This window comes from Bos indicus, chromosome 21 (genome assembly GCF_029378745.1).
Source record: "Bos indicus isolate NIAB-ARS_2022 breed Sahiwal x Tharparkar chromosome 21, NIAB-ARS_B.indTharparkar_mat_pri_1.0, whole genome shotgun sequence".
Classification (NCBI taxonomy): domain Eukaryota; kingdom Metazoa; phylum Chordata; class Mammalia; order Artiodactyla; family Bovidae; genus Bos; species Bos indicus.
Genome location: NC_091780.1, coordinates 45,650,071 through 45,667,880, shown reverse-complemented (window position 1 = coordinate 45,667,880; position 17,810 = coordinate 45,650,071). Strand labels below are relative to the sequence as shown.

Here is a 17,810-nt window from a genome sequence, read left to right as displayed (position 1 = left end):
TGGTGGGATTCCTCTTTTCTGACCAGTAGGTTAGCCTAGGGATAGACAGGACATAAGAGGAAGAATATAAAAAGCAAACAGACTAACTCAGATTTACAGACAAAAGCAGAAAAACCTAAATGAAGATATCCCAGACCACAGATGGCTTTCATGCTCCCAAGAGGACTTTATACCAATGTGTTATGTTATTATAACAGAACTTTTAAGGTAAATAAGCAGACTTCATTAAAACTATTTTTTAGAGTAAAAAGAAAAAGAAAATGTGATTTTGGAGACAGATAAACATACTAGTGGGCTTCCTTGGTGGCTCAGTGGTAAAGAATCTGCCTGCCAGTGCAGGAGACACAGGTTTGATCCCTGGGTCAGGAAGATTCCCTGCAGCAGGAAATGGCAATTCACTCCAGTATTCTTGCCTGGAGAATTCCATGGACAGAGGAGCCTGGTGGGCTGCAGTCCATGGCATGGTGTTGCAGAGTCAAGACATGACTTAGCAACTAAAACAAAAAGCCAATAATATTAAGAAGACAATGAAAAATTTTCTGCTTTGTTTAACCAACTATTCTCAACTGGGTATAAAATTTCATATTTCCTCTCAAATTACATCACATTAAGGTTGCCATGTGTTGATAAAAGAAAAAGAAATTAGGTGCTATTTATTACTTTCTCTCGACTCTTTACCCTGTATCTCCTAAGTACTACTTGGCTACATGGTGCTATTTGAATAGTGTGGATGTGGAATCAGCCTCTCTTCTTTCCCATCTCCTAACTCTAGCTCTCAAAACCTAATTGTGTTGACTCAAATTAAATGCCTATGTCTCCATAAAGCATTCTTTGATTCCTCCTTAGCTAGAAGTAGTTTTCTTTAGCCTATGCATTTTTTTTTAAAGCTCTTTCCTTAAACATTTCTTAAGGTCCTTATAAATATTCTACATATTAAGAATTTAAATATTTACAGGATTATAAACTCCGTGACAAAGAAAGAAATGCATTTTGTTCATCTTTGCATGTCATAATACCTAGCACAGTGCCTGGCACAGAACAGGAAGTCAATCTAATAAATAATAAATGTTTACATTTGAAAGTTAAGATGGCTCATAATAAACCAAACAGTTCTTTTGAGAAACATCATAGCACAAAAATCAACAATAGAGGGTCTTCAGTAAATACTTCTTGTACAAGTAAAGCTAAAACTATGGCAACTAATGTAAAATATACATATTTAAATTCATAGGTTTTATGAGAGTAATAATTAAGTCATAATAATTGGCATTAAGTCACCAGCATTCTAGTGACAATGCTGCAGCTTGTTAGAACTTTGGTCAGGCTAAGGTATGTGATTCACCAGGAGCTAAATTTCTTAAGCTCTTTTCTAATCATACTTTAATTTATAGATTAGGCAGGTTGTACTGTTGCCAGAGAGATGTCACAACTACCAAAAAGGAAAGCATAAACAAATGTAAAAATATGTGAAATGTTGAGAGGAAAGGCAAGTATTAAAAAGAATCCTTAGCTTAACGTTGACTAACTTTGTTTCTTGGGGCTCCCTTTACTGAAATAGAAAAATGGCCTATCAAAGTAGCCAAGCCCTTGTAGATTTATTCAGAATACCTGGTAAGTTTATGTATGTGGTATGTGATACTCTATGAAAATAACTGTAAGAGTTTCCATTAAAACAATTAAGATTAACACACTTAGAAAAGAGGAACAGAAAACAGATGCAGAGACATATAAAAGAATTAATTTCTGATACTAGCAAAATCTACATGAAAAGTAAATTAGATGTGAACATGGATATATACAAAAATTAGCCAACAAGAATTACAATTAAGCTAAAAGAGAAACAGATGAAAGGACATTATTCCTCTAACCCTGAACATAATCAATTTCACACAATCCCATAATATACCACAACCTAGAAAAAGGAGCTTGTGGTCAAAAACACCCACAAAAGAGCTAGATATAAATCATGTCATTTGAAAACTGGGATACACGTGGAAGAACCAAGCAGACAACAAACAACAGGGAGGGAACATTACTGTAATTAGCAGCTTTGGGGGAAGTTATAACTACAAAGATAAACGCACTACACAGATGACAAAGTCCTTAAGTGGTTTGTTTTTTAAATAATGTTTCATGCTCATCAGTATTTTCTGATATAGGCTATAACATTGTTCTCCATTGGAATTTTAGGAAGAAAATAAATTGGAGAGGTTACATTATACAGTGTTTAGGGCACTAGACTCAAAGTCAGATTTCCTGAATTCTAATTTCAGCTCGTCTACTTACTAACTGTGTGACCTTAGAGATGTTACCTAACCCAAGTCTCAGTTTTCTCAGCTATAAAATGGAAACTAATACTAGCTCTTCCTTGAGAGGAGGATTTGTTATGATGATTAAATACCAATTTACTAAAATATCATTTATAAAGCACCTTTGATATATATCTCACAATAAGCATTAAATAAATGTTTGCAATATAAAATCTGTTGTAAATAGTTGAGATTTCATCTGATTTAGGAAAAAGTTTGGCCCCCATGAGTGAGAAGGTCCCCAGATATCATGATAACACTAGGCAGAACTTTCAAAGTTCTTTATTTTAGAAGAAGCTCTGATTTGGAAAACTCAGCAGTGGCCACAGGACGGGTAAAGGTCACTTTTCATTCCAATCCCAAAGAAAGGCAATGCCAAAGAATGCTCAAATTACCACACAATTGCACTCATTTCACACGTTAGTAAAGTAATGCTCAAAATTCCCCAAGCCAGGCTTCAGCAATACGTGAACACTGAACTTCCAGATGTTCAAGCTGGTTTTAGAAAAGGCAGAGGAACCAGGGATCAAACTGCCAACATCCGCTGGATCATCGAAAAAGCAAGAGAGTTCCAGAAAAACATCTATTTCTGTTTTACTGACTATGCCAAAGCCTTTGACTGTGTGGATCACAATAAACTGTGGAAAATTCTGAAAGAGATGGGAATACCAGACCACCTGACCTGCCTCTCAAGAAACCTGGATGCAGGTCAGGAAGCAACAGTTAGAACTGGACATGGAACAACAGACTGGTTCCAAATAGGAAAAGGGGTACGTCAAGGCTATATATTGTCACCCTGCTTATTTAACTTATATGCAGAGTACATCATGAGAAACGCTGGACTGGAAGAAACACAAGCTGGAATCAAGATTGCTGGGAGAAATATCAATAATCTCAGATATGCAGGTGACACCACCCTTATGGCAGAAAGTGAAGAACTAAAGAGCTTCTTGATGAAAGTGAAAGAGGAGAGTGAAAAAGTTGGCTTAAAGCTCAACATTCAGAAAACTAAGATCATGGCATCTGGTCCCATCACTTCATGGGAAATAGATGGGGAAACAGTGGAAACAGTGTCAGACTTTATTTTTTTCGGTTCCAAAATCACTGCAGATGGTGATTGCAGCCATGAAATTAAAAGACACTTATTCCTTGGAAGGAAAGTTATGACCAAACTAGACAGCATATTCAAAAGCAGAGACATTCCTTTGCCAACAAAGGTCTGTCTATTCAACGCTATGGTTTTTCCAGTGGTCATGTATGGATGTGAGAGTTGGACTGTGAAGAAAGCTGAGTGCCGAAGAATTGATGCTTTTGAACTGTGGTGTTGGAGAAGACTCTTGAGAGTCCCTTGGACTGCAAGGAGATCCAACCAGTCCATCCTGAAGGAGATCAGTCCTGGGTGTTCATTGGAAGGACTGATGCTGAAGTTGAAACTCCAATACCTTGGCCACCTCATGCGAACAGTTGACTCACTGGAAAAGACCCTGATGCTGGCAGGGATTGGGGGCAGGAGGAGAAGGGGACGAGAGAGGATGCGATGGCTGGAGGGCATCACCGACTCGATGGACATGAGTTTGGGTAAACTCTGGGAGTTGGTGATGGACAGGGAGGCCTGGCATGCTGCGATTCATGGGGTCGCAGAGAGTCGGACATGACTGAGCGACTGAACTGACTGCTTTGACTTTATTTTCTGCCCTTCTTTTTCTTTTCCCCTGTATGATTTCTAACTCTGCCTCTATAATGCAAGTTAAAAGACAGTTATCCAGGAAATAGCACTATTCTTGATCAAGTTTCCTAAGTGTTCATTTCCTCAAAATCTGCCACACCCCCACAGGAAATGAGAGAGGAAAAGAGGATATGTATCATTTCATATTAGGTATATGACAGGAAGTGTTAAAGTAGATGATTGGGTGGTGTTTGAAGTCTCAGTGTGCTCAGCCATTCAGTCCTGTCCAACTCTGCAATCCCATGGACTGTAGCCTGCCAGGCTCCCCCATCCATGGAATTTTCCAGGCAAGCATAATGGAGTGGATTGCCATGCCCTCCTCCAGGGGATTTTCCTGGCCCAGGGATTGAACCTGCATCTCCTGCACTGGCAGGTGGATTCTTTACCACTGTACCACCTGGGAAGCCCCTAAGAAGTCTCAATAAAATAATGTAAAATCAAGAAGAGCTCCAACATAGAGGTGCTGGTGTGATACGTAAAGAATACTATAGTGAAAGTGAAAGTGACATCACTCAGTCGTGTCTGACTCTTTGTGACCCTGTGGACTGTAGCCCGCCAGGCTCCTCTGTCCATGGGATTTTCCAGGCAAGAGTATTGAAGCCATTTCCTTCTCCAAGGGATCTCCCCAACCCAGGGATCGAACCTGGGTCTCCTGCATTGCAGGCAGATGCTTTACTCTCTGAGCCACCAGGGAAGCATGGACTATACAGTCCATGGAATTCTCCTAGTCAGAATACTGGAATGGGTAGCTTTTCCCTTCTCCAGGGGATCTTCGCAACCCAGGGATCGAACCCAGGTCTCCTGCATTGTAGGCAGATTCTTTACCAGCTGAGCCACAAGGGAAACCCAAAGAATACTATGGTAGAGCCTTTAAATAATTTATCAACAAAAATATCAAGTAGAGAGCAGGCTATGGCCTCATTCCTAATTAACAATCTCTAGAACATGAATAATAAGAAAAGTAAACTTGAAAGGTTAACACAAGGAGGCAAGTGTCACCGAGACCCACGACATTGGAAAGGTATGTTCTGTTCTAATGATGCTATTGTGGTCGACACACAATGATGCTTTCCTAATACAGATTACAAAACAGATACAGACACAATGTACAGCAGTAACGGGAAATGTCACCTCTCCTGGCACTGGGGAGAGGTTTCATTCTGGTAAAAGTAGAACACCTGATAAATTGATACCATATTGACAATTTCTCAGAAAGCAGAGGAAATGACAGAGAAAACTGCTATTTAGGACTGACAGGGAGGAAACTGTAGGTGATGCAGGAGTGACAAATGCTTGCTTGCTTGGACTTTGTAACAGCAAAGGAAGGAAATCTTTCACATGTGAGGACCTCAGACTCAGACAGAGTAAACGTCAAAGTGTTCACAGATTAGATGGAGATATGGGTTGGAGGTGCAGCAACGGAGACCCAGGACAACCAAGAATAATAATTATAAATTTAAAAAACAGTAAATAATAGGGTCATGCTAAGTTGGACTGAGGGTGCCAAATGCTCTACAGAAGTCAGGGAGTCAGGACAGGCCTCATCAGTGAACCTGGTGAGGAGTATCGATATTTCTCTTGACCTTTCCCTCAGGTAATTGTTGTTAAGCTTCTTGTTGCTTTTACCAAATATGTTTGAATTTTTATTTTCTGAGTTTTGCTATGAAGTTCCTGAACCAGACCTGTAGTTACTGCTGAATATATGACAGCTTGGGGACTATTCTTTGCCAAGACTGGAGTTTGGACATAAGTTCTTACTGAATAATGTCTCTAAATCTTCCAGCTGTTTCTTAGTAAACATTATTGTTTCCTCTATGGATGCCTCTGGCACTTGTGAAATCCTCTGAGTCTGGAACTCATTAATCTCTGCTGTTCACATATTCAGGGCCAATGACTAGCTGTTATTATTATTTTTAAGTTATAGACAGCAAAAAAAAGTCATTTTATTTATGTTTCAACAGTTAGTATAATGTTATGAAATGATGACTAAAAATAATAAATGTTCAAAATTATGTTCCAGCTGGAAATTCTGGTCAAAGACTGAATGAGAAAAGAAGTACAAGGCAAGGGGACGTGACTGAAAAAAAGTCATCTCAAATGAGTTCGTTTCTCCAGCCCTGGCTGAATTTCATCCTAAGGTACCAAGAAAACTTATATATACAAACAATCATGCAACCATTACTGGTTTTCTCTAAAGAAGGGAGGATAAAAGTCTGGAGATAAACAAAGATGATTGTGATTTTCAAAAAGGAAGGGAATATGGATTCTGAACACAACACCACCAGCTCAGAAAAGGAGCAAGACCAAGAGGGGGCCACAGTAGTACATGACCAAGATCATGGCACAGGAGGGGCGTTACACACGGCCTCCGGGACAGCCTCTAGAGGTGTGCCCGAGCATGCACATCACACGTCACAACAGAGTGGAACACAGATGTCCACTGCCATTACTGTGAGGTATATCTAACCACATCTCTGTCTTTACACCCTCTAGACTCAAGCCCCAGAAGAGACTGCCCAACAGGCTAAGCATGGATCCTGTGTGTGTATCTTAGTTACAGGGCTGGGACCCGGGTGAGGTGACTGAGGAACTTATTAGCCTTGAACACACAATATAAAGGGGCACCAAAACACTCACTAATCAAGATAAGTAGTATGTTAATGCAGTATTTTTAAAAGTCAAAATTGATGCAAAAATCTATGATGAACAAAATATTAAAATTTAAAGAAAGCCACAAAACAGTACCATGCTGAAGAATTGATGCTTTTGAACTGTAGTGCTGGAGAAAACTCTTGAGAGTCCCTTAGACAGCACGGAGATCAAACCAGTTATTCCTGAAGGAAATCAACCCTGAATATTCACTGGAAGGACTGATGCTGAAGTTGAAGCTCCAACACTTTGGCCAACTGATGTGAAGAGCTGACTCATTGGAAAAGACCCTGATACTGGGAAAGACTGAAGACAAGATAAGGGGCAACAGAGGATGAGATGGTTAGACAGCATCACTGACTCAATGGACATGAGTTTGAGTAAACTCTGGGAGACAGTGAAGGACAGGGAAGCCTGGCATGCTCTAGTCCATGGGGTCACAAAAAGTCTGACACAACTTAGCAAATGAACAACAAAGAACAACAACAACAATGCCAGACTGTATTGGTGCCTGAGGCAAAAGAGAAAATCAATACTACTGATCCTTCTTTCTTTAAATTTTTGTTATTTTCTTCATGGATTTTTTACATTAATTGTAATTCTTAAAAATACTGCACTAAAATAGTCCTTAATTACTGAGGTTTTCTGGCATTCCCTGAAATGCTACAGATGAGATGAGTGACTCATTCTCTTCACCCCAAGCTCACACCTGCCCCTACTTGCTAGGGAGCAACAAGAGGAACTGTCAGCTGCCATTTTTGATTTCTCCTGTAGGAGGTGTGGCTCTAAAACAGGAAGTGAGTACGGATGCTCCTTTCTGCCTGGAACACTAATCTAGCCACCTCCTTTCTCTCTCCTTCCTTTTGATCTTTTGGTTTCAGTTTAGATATCACTTCTTCACTACTGATTTAAGTGTTCCTTCTCTGTCTTTGGAGAAGGAAATGGCACCCCACTCCAGTACGCTTGCCTGGAAAATCCCATGGATGGAGGAGCCTGGTAGGCTACAGTCTATGGGGTCGCAAAGAGTCGGACACGACTGAGCGACTTCACTCACACACTCACTCTCTGTCTTAGCATTTAATACAGTTCAGTTCAGTACTCAGCCATGTACAACTCTGTGCGACCCCATGGTCTATAGCACTCCAGGCTTCCATTTCCATCACCAACTCCCAGAACTTGCTCAAACTCATGTCCATCGAGTTGGTGATGCCATCCTACCACCTCATCCTCTGTCATCCCCTTCTCCTCCTGCCTTTAATCTTTCCCAGCATAAGGGTCTTTTCCAATGAGTCAGTTCTTCACATCAGGTGGCCAAAGTATTGGAGTTTCAGCTTTGGCATTAGTCCTTCCAATGAACACCCAGGACTGATTTCCTGTAGGATTGACTGGTTTGATCCCCTTGCAGTCCAAGGAACTCTCAAGAGTCTTCTCCAACACCACAGTTCGAAAGCATTAATTCTTCAGGGCTCAGCTTTCTTTATAATCCAACTCTCACGTCCATACATGAGTACTGTAAAAACCATAGCTTTGACTAGACGGACCTTTGTTGGCAAAGTCACATCTCTGCTTTTTAATATGTTGTCTAGGTTGGTCACAGCTTTTCTAAGGAGCAAGTGTCTTTTAATTTCACAGCTGCAGTCACCATCTGCAGTGATTTTGGAGCCTCCCCCCGCCAAATAAAGTCTCTGTTTCCATTATTTCCCCATCTATTTGCCATGAAGTGATGGGACTGGATCCCATGATCTTAGTTTTCTGAATGTTGAATTTTTAGCCAACTTTTCCACTCTCTTCTTTCACTTTCATCAAGAGGCTCTTAGTTCTTTGCTTTCTGCCATAAAGGTGGTGTCATATGCGCATCTGAGGTTATTGATACTTCTCCTGGCAATCTTGATTTCAGCTTGTGCTTTCATCCAGTCCGGCATTTTGCATGATATACTCTGCATAAAAGTTAAATAAGCAGGGTGACAATATACAGCCTTGACGTACTCCTTTCCCGATTTGGAACAAGTCTGTTGTTCCATGTCCAGTTCTAACTGTTGCTTCTTGACCTGCATACAGATTTCTTAGGAGGCAAGTCAAGCGGTCTGATATTCCCATCTTTTTATAAGAATTTTCCATAATTTGTTGTAAGCCACATAGTCAAAGGCTTTGGTATAGTCAATAAAGTACAAGTAGATGTTTTTCTGGAACACTCTTGCTTTTTAACACATCAGCATATCAAAATACTTATCACCAAATACTTATCAATGTTTCACAATTTGTTAGCATGCTGTAAAATGAACCTGGCAGAATGTGGAGTGAGACTGGGAGTGCAGTACTGAATAGTGAGCCTCAGAAAGACATATCCATGGCCTTAATCAGTGAATGAGATCTTATTTGGATAAAATTTCAAGTGTAATCAAGTTAAGGATCCCTGAGATGACATCATTCTGAATTATCCAGGTGAGTCCTGCATCCAATAACCTTGCAAGACACAGAAGGAAAGAAGCCAGGAGACAGATAAGGCAATCACATGAAGACAGGCAGGGGGAACTCAGACAAGTAGACTTTTAAGATCTTCTAAATCTAAGAATCTTTATTCTAGTCACTTCCTGCCTAGTGGAAAAAAGTAATAACAACAGGGTCCATGTGGAAAGCCACCACTTAGGAAAGTTTTTCTGCAGTGTTTCTAGAAACTGATACCTCTACTTTCCAGGCAATAGACAAAAGGAGATACATTTTGATACAAGCAAGTAAGCATACAGAAATTTACCAGTATATTCACTGTGTATTATAAAATTCATAGTACCAGCCTGTCTCTAGAAAATACATGAAGCTGTGTCTAGATGTGGACTCCATTCAAATGTCATGGTCACACAGGAAATCGTAGCTGAGCCAAATTATGCAGGTAGGGTCCAAACTATCTTCTGAGTGGCCATAAAACACTTTTCAAATGTAGAAAACACTTTCAAATGTTACAATCTGTTTACACCCAGAGTCTAAACACTTTTAAATGTAGGCCCTAGCTTTCAAATATGTTTTATGTCACTTTGTAGAAAAAAATGTCACTATAGGTCCATCTCACTCTATCCTTAACTTGCTGTTAATTTACAAAAGGGGCTTAGAAAAGTCTGTGAGTAGTACTTCACGAGTTCTTGAAGAAAATGTAAATATTCCAAAATAATGAAGTTCCAATTTAATACCTATTTCCTAGTGGCTAATTAAAAGGGGGGACAGTACAACTAAAACAAAGGGATATATCTTGATTGTATGGCACCAAAGAGTGTTATTTACATCGCTAAATTACTTTTATAAGACAAAATACTTTGGATAAAAAGAATTTTTTTTCCTACTAAAGTTTTATTTGCTGATCACAAAACTATTTTATTGAACACTCCAGTATATGGTGAGTTGGGTTGCACACAGATAATAAGTGGTAGATCCAAACCCCCAAGTTACTATTCTGCTGGTGTTAAAATAAGTTACCTTTGTAATAGGGAAGAACAAATCTAAATCCTTATTGTATTTGTTTCTTTTACATTGACCTCTGTATTCTATTGCTTTTGCTGCCTTCCCTAAAGGGATGTTGCCTGTAGCTTAAAGTATATATAATGGTCTATTTCTGGGAACCCTGCCTCCCACGCCTATATTAAACTAAAATCTTTAAGTTCACAGGAAACATCCTGGCCAGGCCCACCTGTGAATGGCTGCAAGAAAGAAAAAATTAGCACATCCCCTCTAAAGTCTGGCTAGAACCAGGAAATATTTGCAACAACTTACTATTATGCAGATGACACCATTCTTATGGCAGAAAGTGAAGAAGAACTAAAGACTCTTGATGAAAGTGAAAGAGGAGAGTGAAAAAGGTGGCTTAAAGCTCAACATTCAGAAAACTAAGATCATGGCATCCAGTCCCATCACTTCATGGCAAATAGATGGGGAAACAGTGGAAACAGTGGCTGACTTTATTTTTCTGGGCTCCAAAATCACTGCCGATGGTGACTGCAGCCATGAAATTAAAAGACACTTACTCCTTGGAAGGAAAGTTACAACCAACCTAGACAGCGTATTAAAAAGCAGAGACATTACTTTGCTAACAGAAGTCTGTCTAGTCAAGGCTATGGTTTTTCCAGTGGTCATGTATGGATGTGAGAGTTGGACTATAAAGAAAGCTGAGTGCCAAAGAATTGATGCTTTTGAACTGTGGTATTGGAGAAGACTCTTGAGAGTCCCTTGGACTGCAAGGAGATCCAACCAGTCCATCCTAAAGGAGATCAGTCCTGGGTGTTCGTTCATTGGAAGGACTGGTGTTGAAGCTGAAACTCCAATACTTTGGCCACCTGATTCGAAGAGCTGACTCATTTGAAGAGACCCTGATGCTGGGAAAGATTGAGAGCAGGAGGAGAAGGGGATGACAGAGGATGAGATGGATGGATGGCATCACCAACTCGATGGACATGGGTTTGGGTAAACTCTTGGAGTTGGTGATGGACAGGGAGGCCTGGAATGCTGCAGTTCATGGGGTAGCAGAGTCGGACACGACCAAGCGACTGAACTGAACTGTTTTTGGGGGGTTTTTTTGGCTTTACTTCTTAATCCTTCTCTCTGTTCTATAAAAGAACTAGCATCCAAACTTGGAAAAAATGGCTTTGGGGACACCAGTCCACTATCTTCTCAGTCTGCTGGATTTACCAACAAAGTTGCTATTCCTGGCCCCAACACCTCATCTCTTAATTTACTGGCCTGTTTTGTGTGGCAAGCAATAGAGCTTGAATTCAGTAACACCCTGAGCTTGTTCACCAGTTCAGTTTCTAAATTTATTTACTTATTCAAAATATTTACTACTACTGTACCATGTGAGAATGTGTTGGATAGACTATGAGGGTAAAAGATACATTGAGAACTGTAAGGAGTAGAATGACAAGTATAAAGAAAAAACATGTACATTAATAACTGTAACATAAGGTAAAGAGTGCCAAGGGATACAAGAAAAAGAGAAAATACTTTTCCAAGGAATTCCAAGGAGGAGAGACTAGTTTTAGCTTGAAAGAATAGCGTGGTGCAATCAGGGACAATTTTTGAGATATGCCTATGTGCCATCTCAAAGTCAGCTCAATAGAGGATGTGAGCAATGGAGTAGTGATGATGGTAATACAACATCTACTCTTAATTGAGCATTTACAATGTGGTCAACAATTAAAAAGCATTGTTTTATTTTTGTTGCTGTTTAATCATTAAGTCTCACCTGATTCTTTTGTGACCCCCATGGACTGTAGCCCACCAGGCTTCTTTGTCCATCAGATTTCCCAGGCAAGTATACTGGAGTGGGTTGCCATTTCCTTCTCCACAAGATCTTCCTGACCCAGGGATCAAAACTATGTCTCCTGCATTGCAGGCTGATTCTTTACCACTGAGCCACCAGGGAAGCCCATTCTTTTGTTGAATTCTCATTAAAATCCAATGAGTAGGCAGCCATTAAAAAGAATGAAATAAGACCATTTTCAGCAACATGGATGGACCTAGAGAGTGTAATACTAAGTGAAGTCAGACAGAGAAGAAATATCATATGACATCCTTTAAATGTGGAACCTAAAAAGAAATGATACAAATGAACTGACTTACAAACAGAAAGAGACTCACAGACTTAGAAAAGAATTCATGGTTGCCAGGCGGAGGGATAGTTAAGGACTTTGGAAAGGTTATATACACACTACTATATTTAAAATGGACAAGCAAAAACTGATTGTATATAGCACATGGAATTCTGCTCAATGTTAATGTGCCAACCTAGATGGGAGAGAGGATTTGGGGCAGAATGGATACATGTATGGCTGAGTCCCTTCACTGTTCACCTCAAACTACCACTACACTTTTAATTGGCTATATATACCCCAATACAAAATGCTTTTGGTGCTAAAAAAAATTAAATTAAAAAAATCCAATGAGTAGGTATTTATCCTCCTTTTATAGATGAAGTTATCAGAGAGATGTAAGGTCACTCAATTAATAAATGATCGCTCATGGGTCAAGTACATAATGCCAAAATGTATGCTATGGCTAATATAAGGGATGCTTCTGATAGAGCATCAAGTTATAGATCTAATGGGTAGCAAGGAAGAATTTTATTTGGCTCTAGTTGGGGAATAGGTAAGAAAAGGTAGTGAAGAAAATACAGTTGAGATAGGAATTTACATTTTGGAACTAGAATAGTGGTTTGCTTTGTCAATTACAGGATTCTTAACTGAAGGATAGTCTTGCCCCATGATATCTGGCAATGTCTAGAGACACTGGTATTCACAACTGAGAAAGGTGGGGAGGCAATGCTACTGGCATTTAACTGGGGAGAGGCCAGGGATCCTGATAAACATCCTACAATGAATAACATAACCCCACAACAAAGAATTATCTGGCCTAAAATGTCAGTAGTACCAACGTTCGTTAAGATAGAACCAGGAATGATATACTTTAGAAAGTGAGTCAGAATGAAGGTGAAAGGTCAACACATGATGGACCTAGAAATTATCATACTAAGTAAGTCAGACAAAAAAAAAAGACAAGTGTCACATGATATCACTTATATGTGGAATCTAAAATATAATACAAATGAACTTGCAAAACAGAAACAGACTCACAGACACAGAAAACAAACTTATGGTTACCAAAGGGTAAAGAGGGGTGAGGGGTAAATTAGGAATTTGGGATTAACAGATACACATTACTATATATAAAATACACAACCAACAAGTACCTAATATACAGAACAGGGAATGATATTCAGTATCTTGTAATAATCCATAATGGAAAATAACATGAAAAAAAATATACTACATATAAATGAATCACTTTGGTATATACCTGAAACATAAATCAACTATAAGTCAATTAAAAATTAATTTTTTAAAAAAAGAATGAAGATGAAAGGGGTAGTGGGTTAATTCAGCACACAAAAAAGAAGAAACTCTGTAGCTCAAAGCTGGCCAATTAGAATGAAAAGCAAAAGGAAAGAACAAGAGAAATAGAGAAAAAGAGAATGAGAGAGAAAGAAAAGGCTGTAGTTGGGGGGTGGGGGGCGGGTAGAGAGAAGAATACTCTTCTTTTTACAGTTTCCAATGCATGGAAAGAAGTAAGAACAGAGTGCATAGGAAAAGAAAGCCAAATGAAAGTCTTTTTTTCAGAATTAAAAGTATAAATAGGAGAATCAAGAATATACTCTTCCTAAAGGAGGCTAGATGTAAGAGCTTGAAGTTACACTGTTGTGCTGAATGAACAATAACAGGAATGTGCATAGAATACTCTTTTATCATAGCAAATATTACAAATAATAGCAAGATATTTTGGTGAGGTTTGTGGGAAAACAAAAATAAGACAAAAAACCCAACCCAAGGGATTAAAATAGATTGATCTATTATAAATTATTTAAAAAAAATTTTTTAATACTAACAAAACATGTCTATTACATATATTTTAAGAATAAGTGAGTTTAAAAATATAATAATCTAACTTTAAATTGTTTAACTAACCTGGCTTTCTGGACCAAGGTGGCCAAGGTTCACCTGCTTTACTAAGAATAAATTCAGGAAGAAGCAAGATTTTCTAAACTTAAAAAAAAAAAAAAAAACTAAGGAAAAAAAAATGACCTGACTTCTTAAAAAACTCAAAATTTCTATATACCAAAGTTCATGAAAAAAAGTGAAGTGTTAGTTGCTCGTCATGTCCAGCTCTTTGCAACCCCATGGACTGTAGCCCGCCAGGCTCTTCTGTCCATGGAATTCTCTGAGCAAGAAGACTGGAGTGGGTAGCCATTCCGTTCTCCAGGGGATCTTCCTGACCCAGGGTTTGAAGACCTCTCCTGCATTGCAGGTGGATTCTTTATTATCTGAGCCACCAGGGAAGCCCTAAGCAATAGGAAAAGGCAAATTGGGAAAATATCTACAATAAATATCATAAGGGCCAATAAGTTAATCTACAAAGAGTGCATACAAAGTAAATAAATATTAATAAGCCCAACAGAAAAAAGCATAAACATATGAACTTCGAGAAATGATATGAATTCAAAAAACTGTTAACAAACATATAAAAATGTCAGTCTCATCATTTATTTTCTAAAACACCTAAAAATATCTAGATTCAATGCAATCCCTATCAAAATCTCAGATGGCTTCTTTGTAGAAACTGACAAGCTGATTCTAAAAATTCACATGGACTCAAAATAGGCAAAACAATCTTGAAAAAGAAAAAGTTGGAGGACTTATACTTGCCAATTTCAAAATCTACTACAAAGCTACAGTAATCTCCTCAGAATAAACATTAAGATCAATAAAACAGAACTGAAGGACTGTTAAAACCTTCACTTTTGTGGTCAATTGATTTGGGGAGGGTGGGGGTTGGAGGGAGGGTGTGGTAAACTGGTTTTTAAAAAGAGTTCTAAGGTAATTCAATTGGGGAAAGAATTGCTTTTTCAACAAATTATGCCAGACAACTGGAAATCCATAAACTAAAGAATGAAGTTAGGTCCATACTTTATGCCATATATAAAAATCAGTTCAAACTGATCAAAGATCTAAATGTAAGAGCTGAAACTATAAAACTGCAGAAAACAAGGCACAAATTTTATGATCTTAGATTAGGCAATGGTTTCTTAAGATATGAAAACAACAGGAAAATAATAGATAAACTGGACATTATCATCATTCAAGATTTTTGTGGTCCCAAGGACACATTAAGAAGGTAAAAAGAACCATAGAGTGGGAGAAAATTTTTACAAATTCTATATCTGATAAAAGTTCAGTACCCCCCCCCCCCAAAAAAAAAAAGTTCAGTACCCAAAATATATATAAAAAATTCTTACAACTCAATAATAAAATTAACCCAATTTAAACATGGGCAAAAGATCTGAATAGCCATTTCTTCAAAGAAGATAAGCAAATAGATAATAAGCATATTAACAGATGATCAACATCATTAGCCAACAGGACACATCAAAACCACAATGAGATACCACTGTACACCCACTAAGATGACTAAGACAGTAACAACTGTGAGTGAGAATATGGAGAAATTAGAACCCTTATATATTTACTAGTGGGAATGTAAAATGGTGTGGTCACTTTGGAAAACAGTCTGATAGTTCCTCAAATGATTAAACAAAGAGTTACCATACGACTTGGCAATTCAATTTCTAGATATACAGCCAAGAGAAACAAAAATACATATCCACACAAAAGTCTGTACACAAATATTCATATAATTGTTATTCATAATAACCCCAAAGTAAAAATAATAAAATTGATAAATGTATAAACAAAATGTTGTGTATCTATACAATGGTGTATTATTTGATGATAAAAAGAAATGAAGAACTGATACATGCTATAACATGGATAAACCTTGAAAACATGCTAATTAAAAGAAGCCAATTGCGGTGATCATTTCACACTGTATACAAGTATCCAATCATTTCATTGTACACCTGAAACTATGGTGTTATATGTCAATTATACTTGAATTTAAAAAAAGAGAACGAAGCCAGAGACAAGAAGTCACACATTGCACAATTCCATATATGATTTGATCAAAGGGGCTATATTTCAGGAAAGCAATTTGACAAATGTATCAAGAACCTTAAAATGTTTATTGCTTTTGATTCAGAAATCTGAACATATTATGTCATAGATTCACATCCAAGATATTCTTCACACCACTATTTTTAATATTAAAATATGAAACAACCTAAATATTGAATAAGAGTGTGGCTATATAAACAATAGTTCCCAAAACAAATTCCATAGGAAGTCTCACCAGATGGGAAAAGCCAAAAACAAAATAAAATCTCTACTCCTTCTCCCATTCTCTCTAGATATAGATATGGGAAAAATTAAATGATACCAAAAAAAACCTCAGAAATACACCAAAATGTTAATACTGAGTGGTAAGACTGTGTATTTTTTATTTTTTCTTAGAAATTTTATTTGCCAGATTTTCTAAATCAACATATTAAAAAAAGCTTTAAAAAGTATCAATAACATCAAGAATTAGTTTACATCACCTCAACTAAACAACTAAATAAATTTAAGGAATCAGTATTTCTCAAAAGTGGAAAGTCTAAAGACAGGAAATTAAGCTGAGATTGCACCTCTCTTCAGTTCCTCTCAAGAAAATGCTAGAGCACTGAGAAAAACCACAGCACCCTCTTTTGGAAGAAAGGCATTGCTGTTCATGGGGAGCCTGATGGAATCCTTAAGTTTTTTAGAGCTGAGAGTCTTTAAAGAATATTAAGCCTGGTCTTCTCATTTTATAAACAAGGAAATTGGGGTTCAAAAAAAAGAGATCACCCAAGATCACAAAGGGAGGTAGCAGCAGAGTTGGGAACAGAGCCCCACATCAGATCTTAACCAGAGTTTATTTTTCCTGATCTTTCCATTTTTTAGTCAATAAATTTTTTTAAAGACAAAAAATAATAACTCTTACAATCTTTAGTAAGTATGAAGGCCTATACTCATTAGGCAATCTAGGCACCCAGCCATTTAAAAGTATTGTTTTAGAAAGACATGTCCATTCTTGCCTATTGCTTGACACAAATCAGAATAAGAATTTATAAAACTTCACAACTTCTGCATTTGTCTACTGATAATAGACATTTGTCTATTGATAATACCTTCTTCTAAAACAGTACATAACTCTTTCCCAAAATATAAAATACTATAGGTGTTGCTATTTTGGCTTTTCCCAAAATAATATAGGTATTGTTACTTTGGCTTTTATCATTTTCCTACTTCTAGATGTGAATAGTACCCTGCTTCCCTGACAGACAGTATTCTTTGAAATACCCTGTTTTTCTCATCATCTAAAGATGATTGACAAAAGAAACAAATGAATATTTTGATAAGTGAAAAGGATAAGGTATAGCTTTTATCATGAACAACACTGACAGTCGTTAAAGTATACAGAGCAGATATCCTGGCGATATTTTCTCTTGGCTGACAGTTTTCTACTGAAGAATCTATAAAGATAATCACTCATTCTTTTGACAATATTTACTGAGTAGTCATTATGTGCAAGGCATGGTTTTAAGTGCTTGGAATACAGCAGTGAACAAAAGGGGTAAGGTCCTTAATCTCATGGAACTTACATTCTTGGTAGGTGGGAAA

The 17,810-nt window shown here is 37.8% G+C and overlaps 1 protein-coding gene across 3 annotated transcripts in view; it reads right to left on the bottom strand.

Annotated features, from left to right (window-relative positions):
- The window catches only part of PRORP (protein only RNase P catalytic subunit), a 131,914-nt gene that overhangs the window by 33,462 nt on the left and 80,642 nt on the right, over positions 1-17,810 (bottom strand). Inside the window, exon 7 of one of the 3 annotated variants that reach the window (XM_070775453.1) lies at positions 1-17,810. This exon is cut by the window's left edge and continues 13,105 nt beyond it. The exons of the other annotated variants lie outside the window; for them this stretch is intronic. Within the exon in view, the coding sequence (XP_070631554.1) occupies positions 17,730-17,810 (81 nt within the window). The 3' untranslated portion in view covers positions 1-17,729. 3 annotated transcript variants of the gene reach the window in all.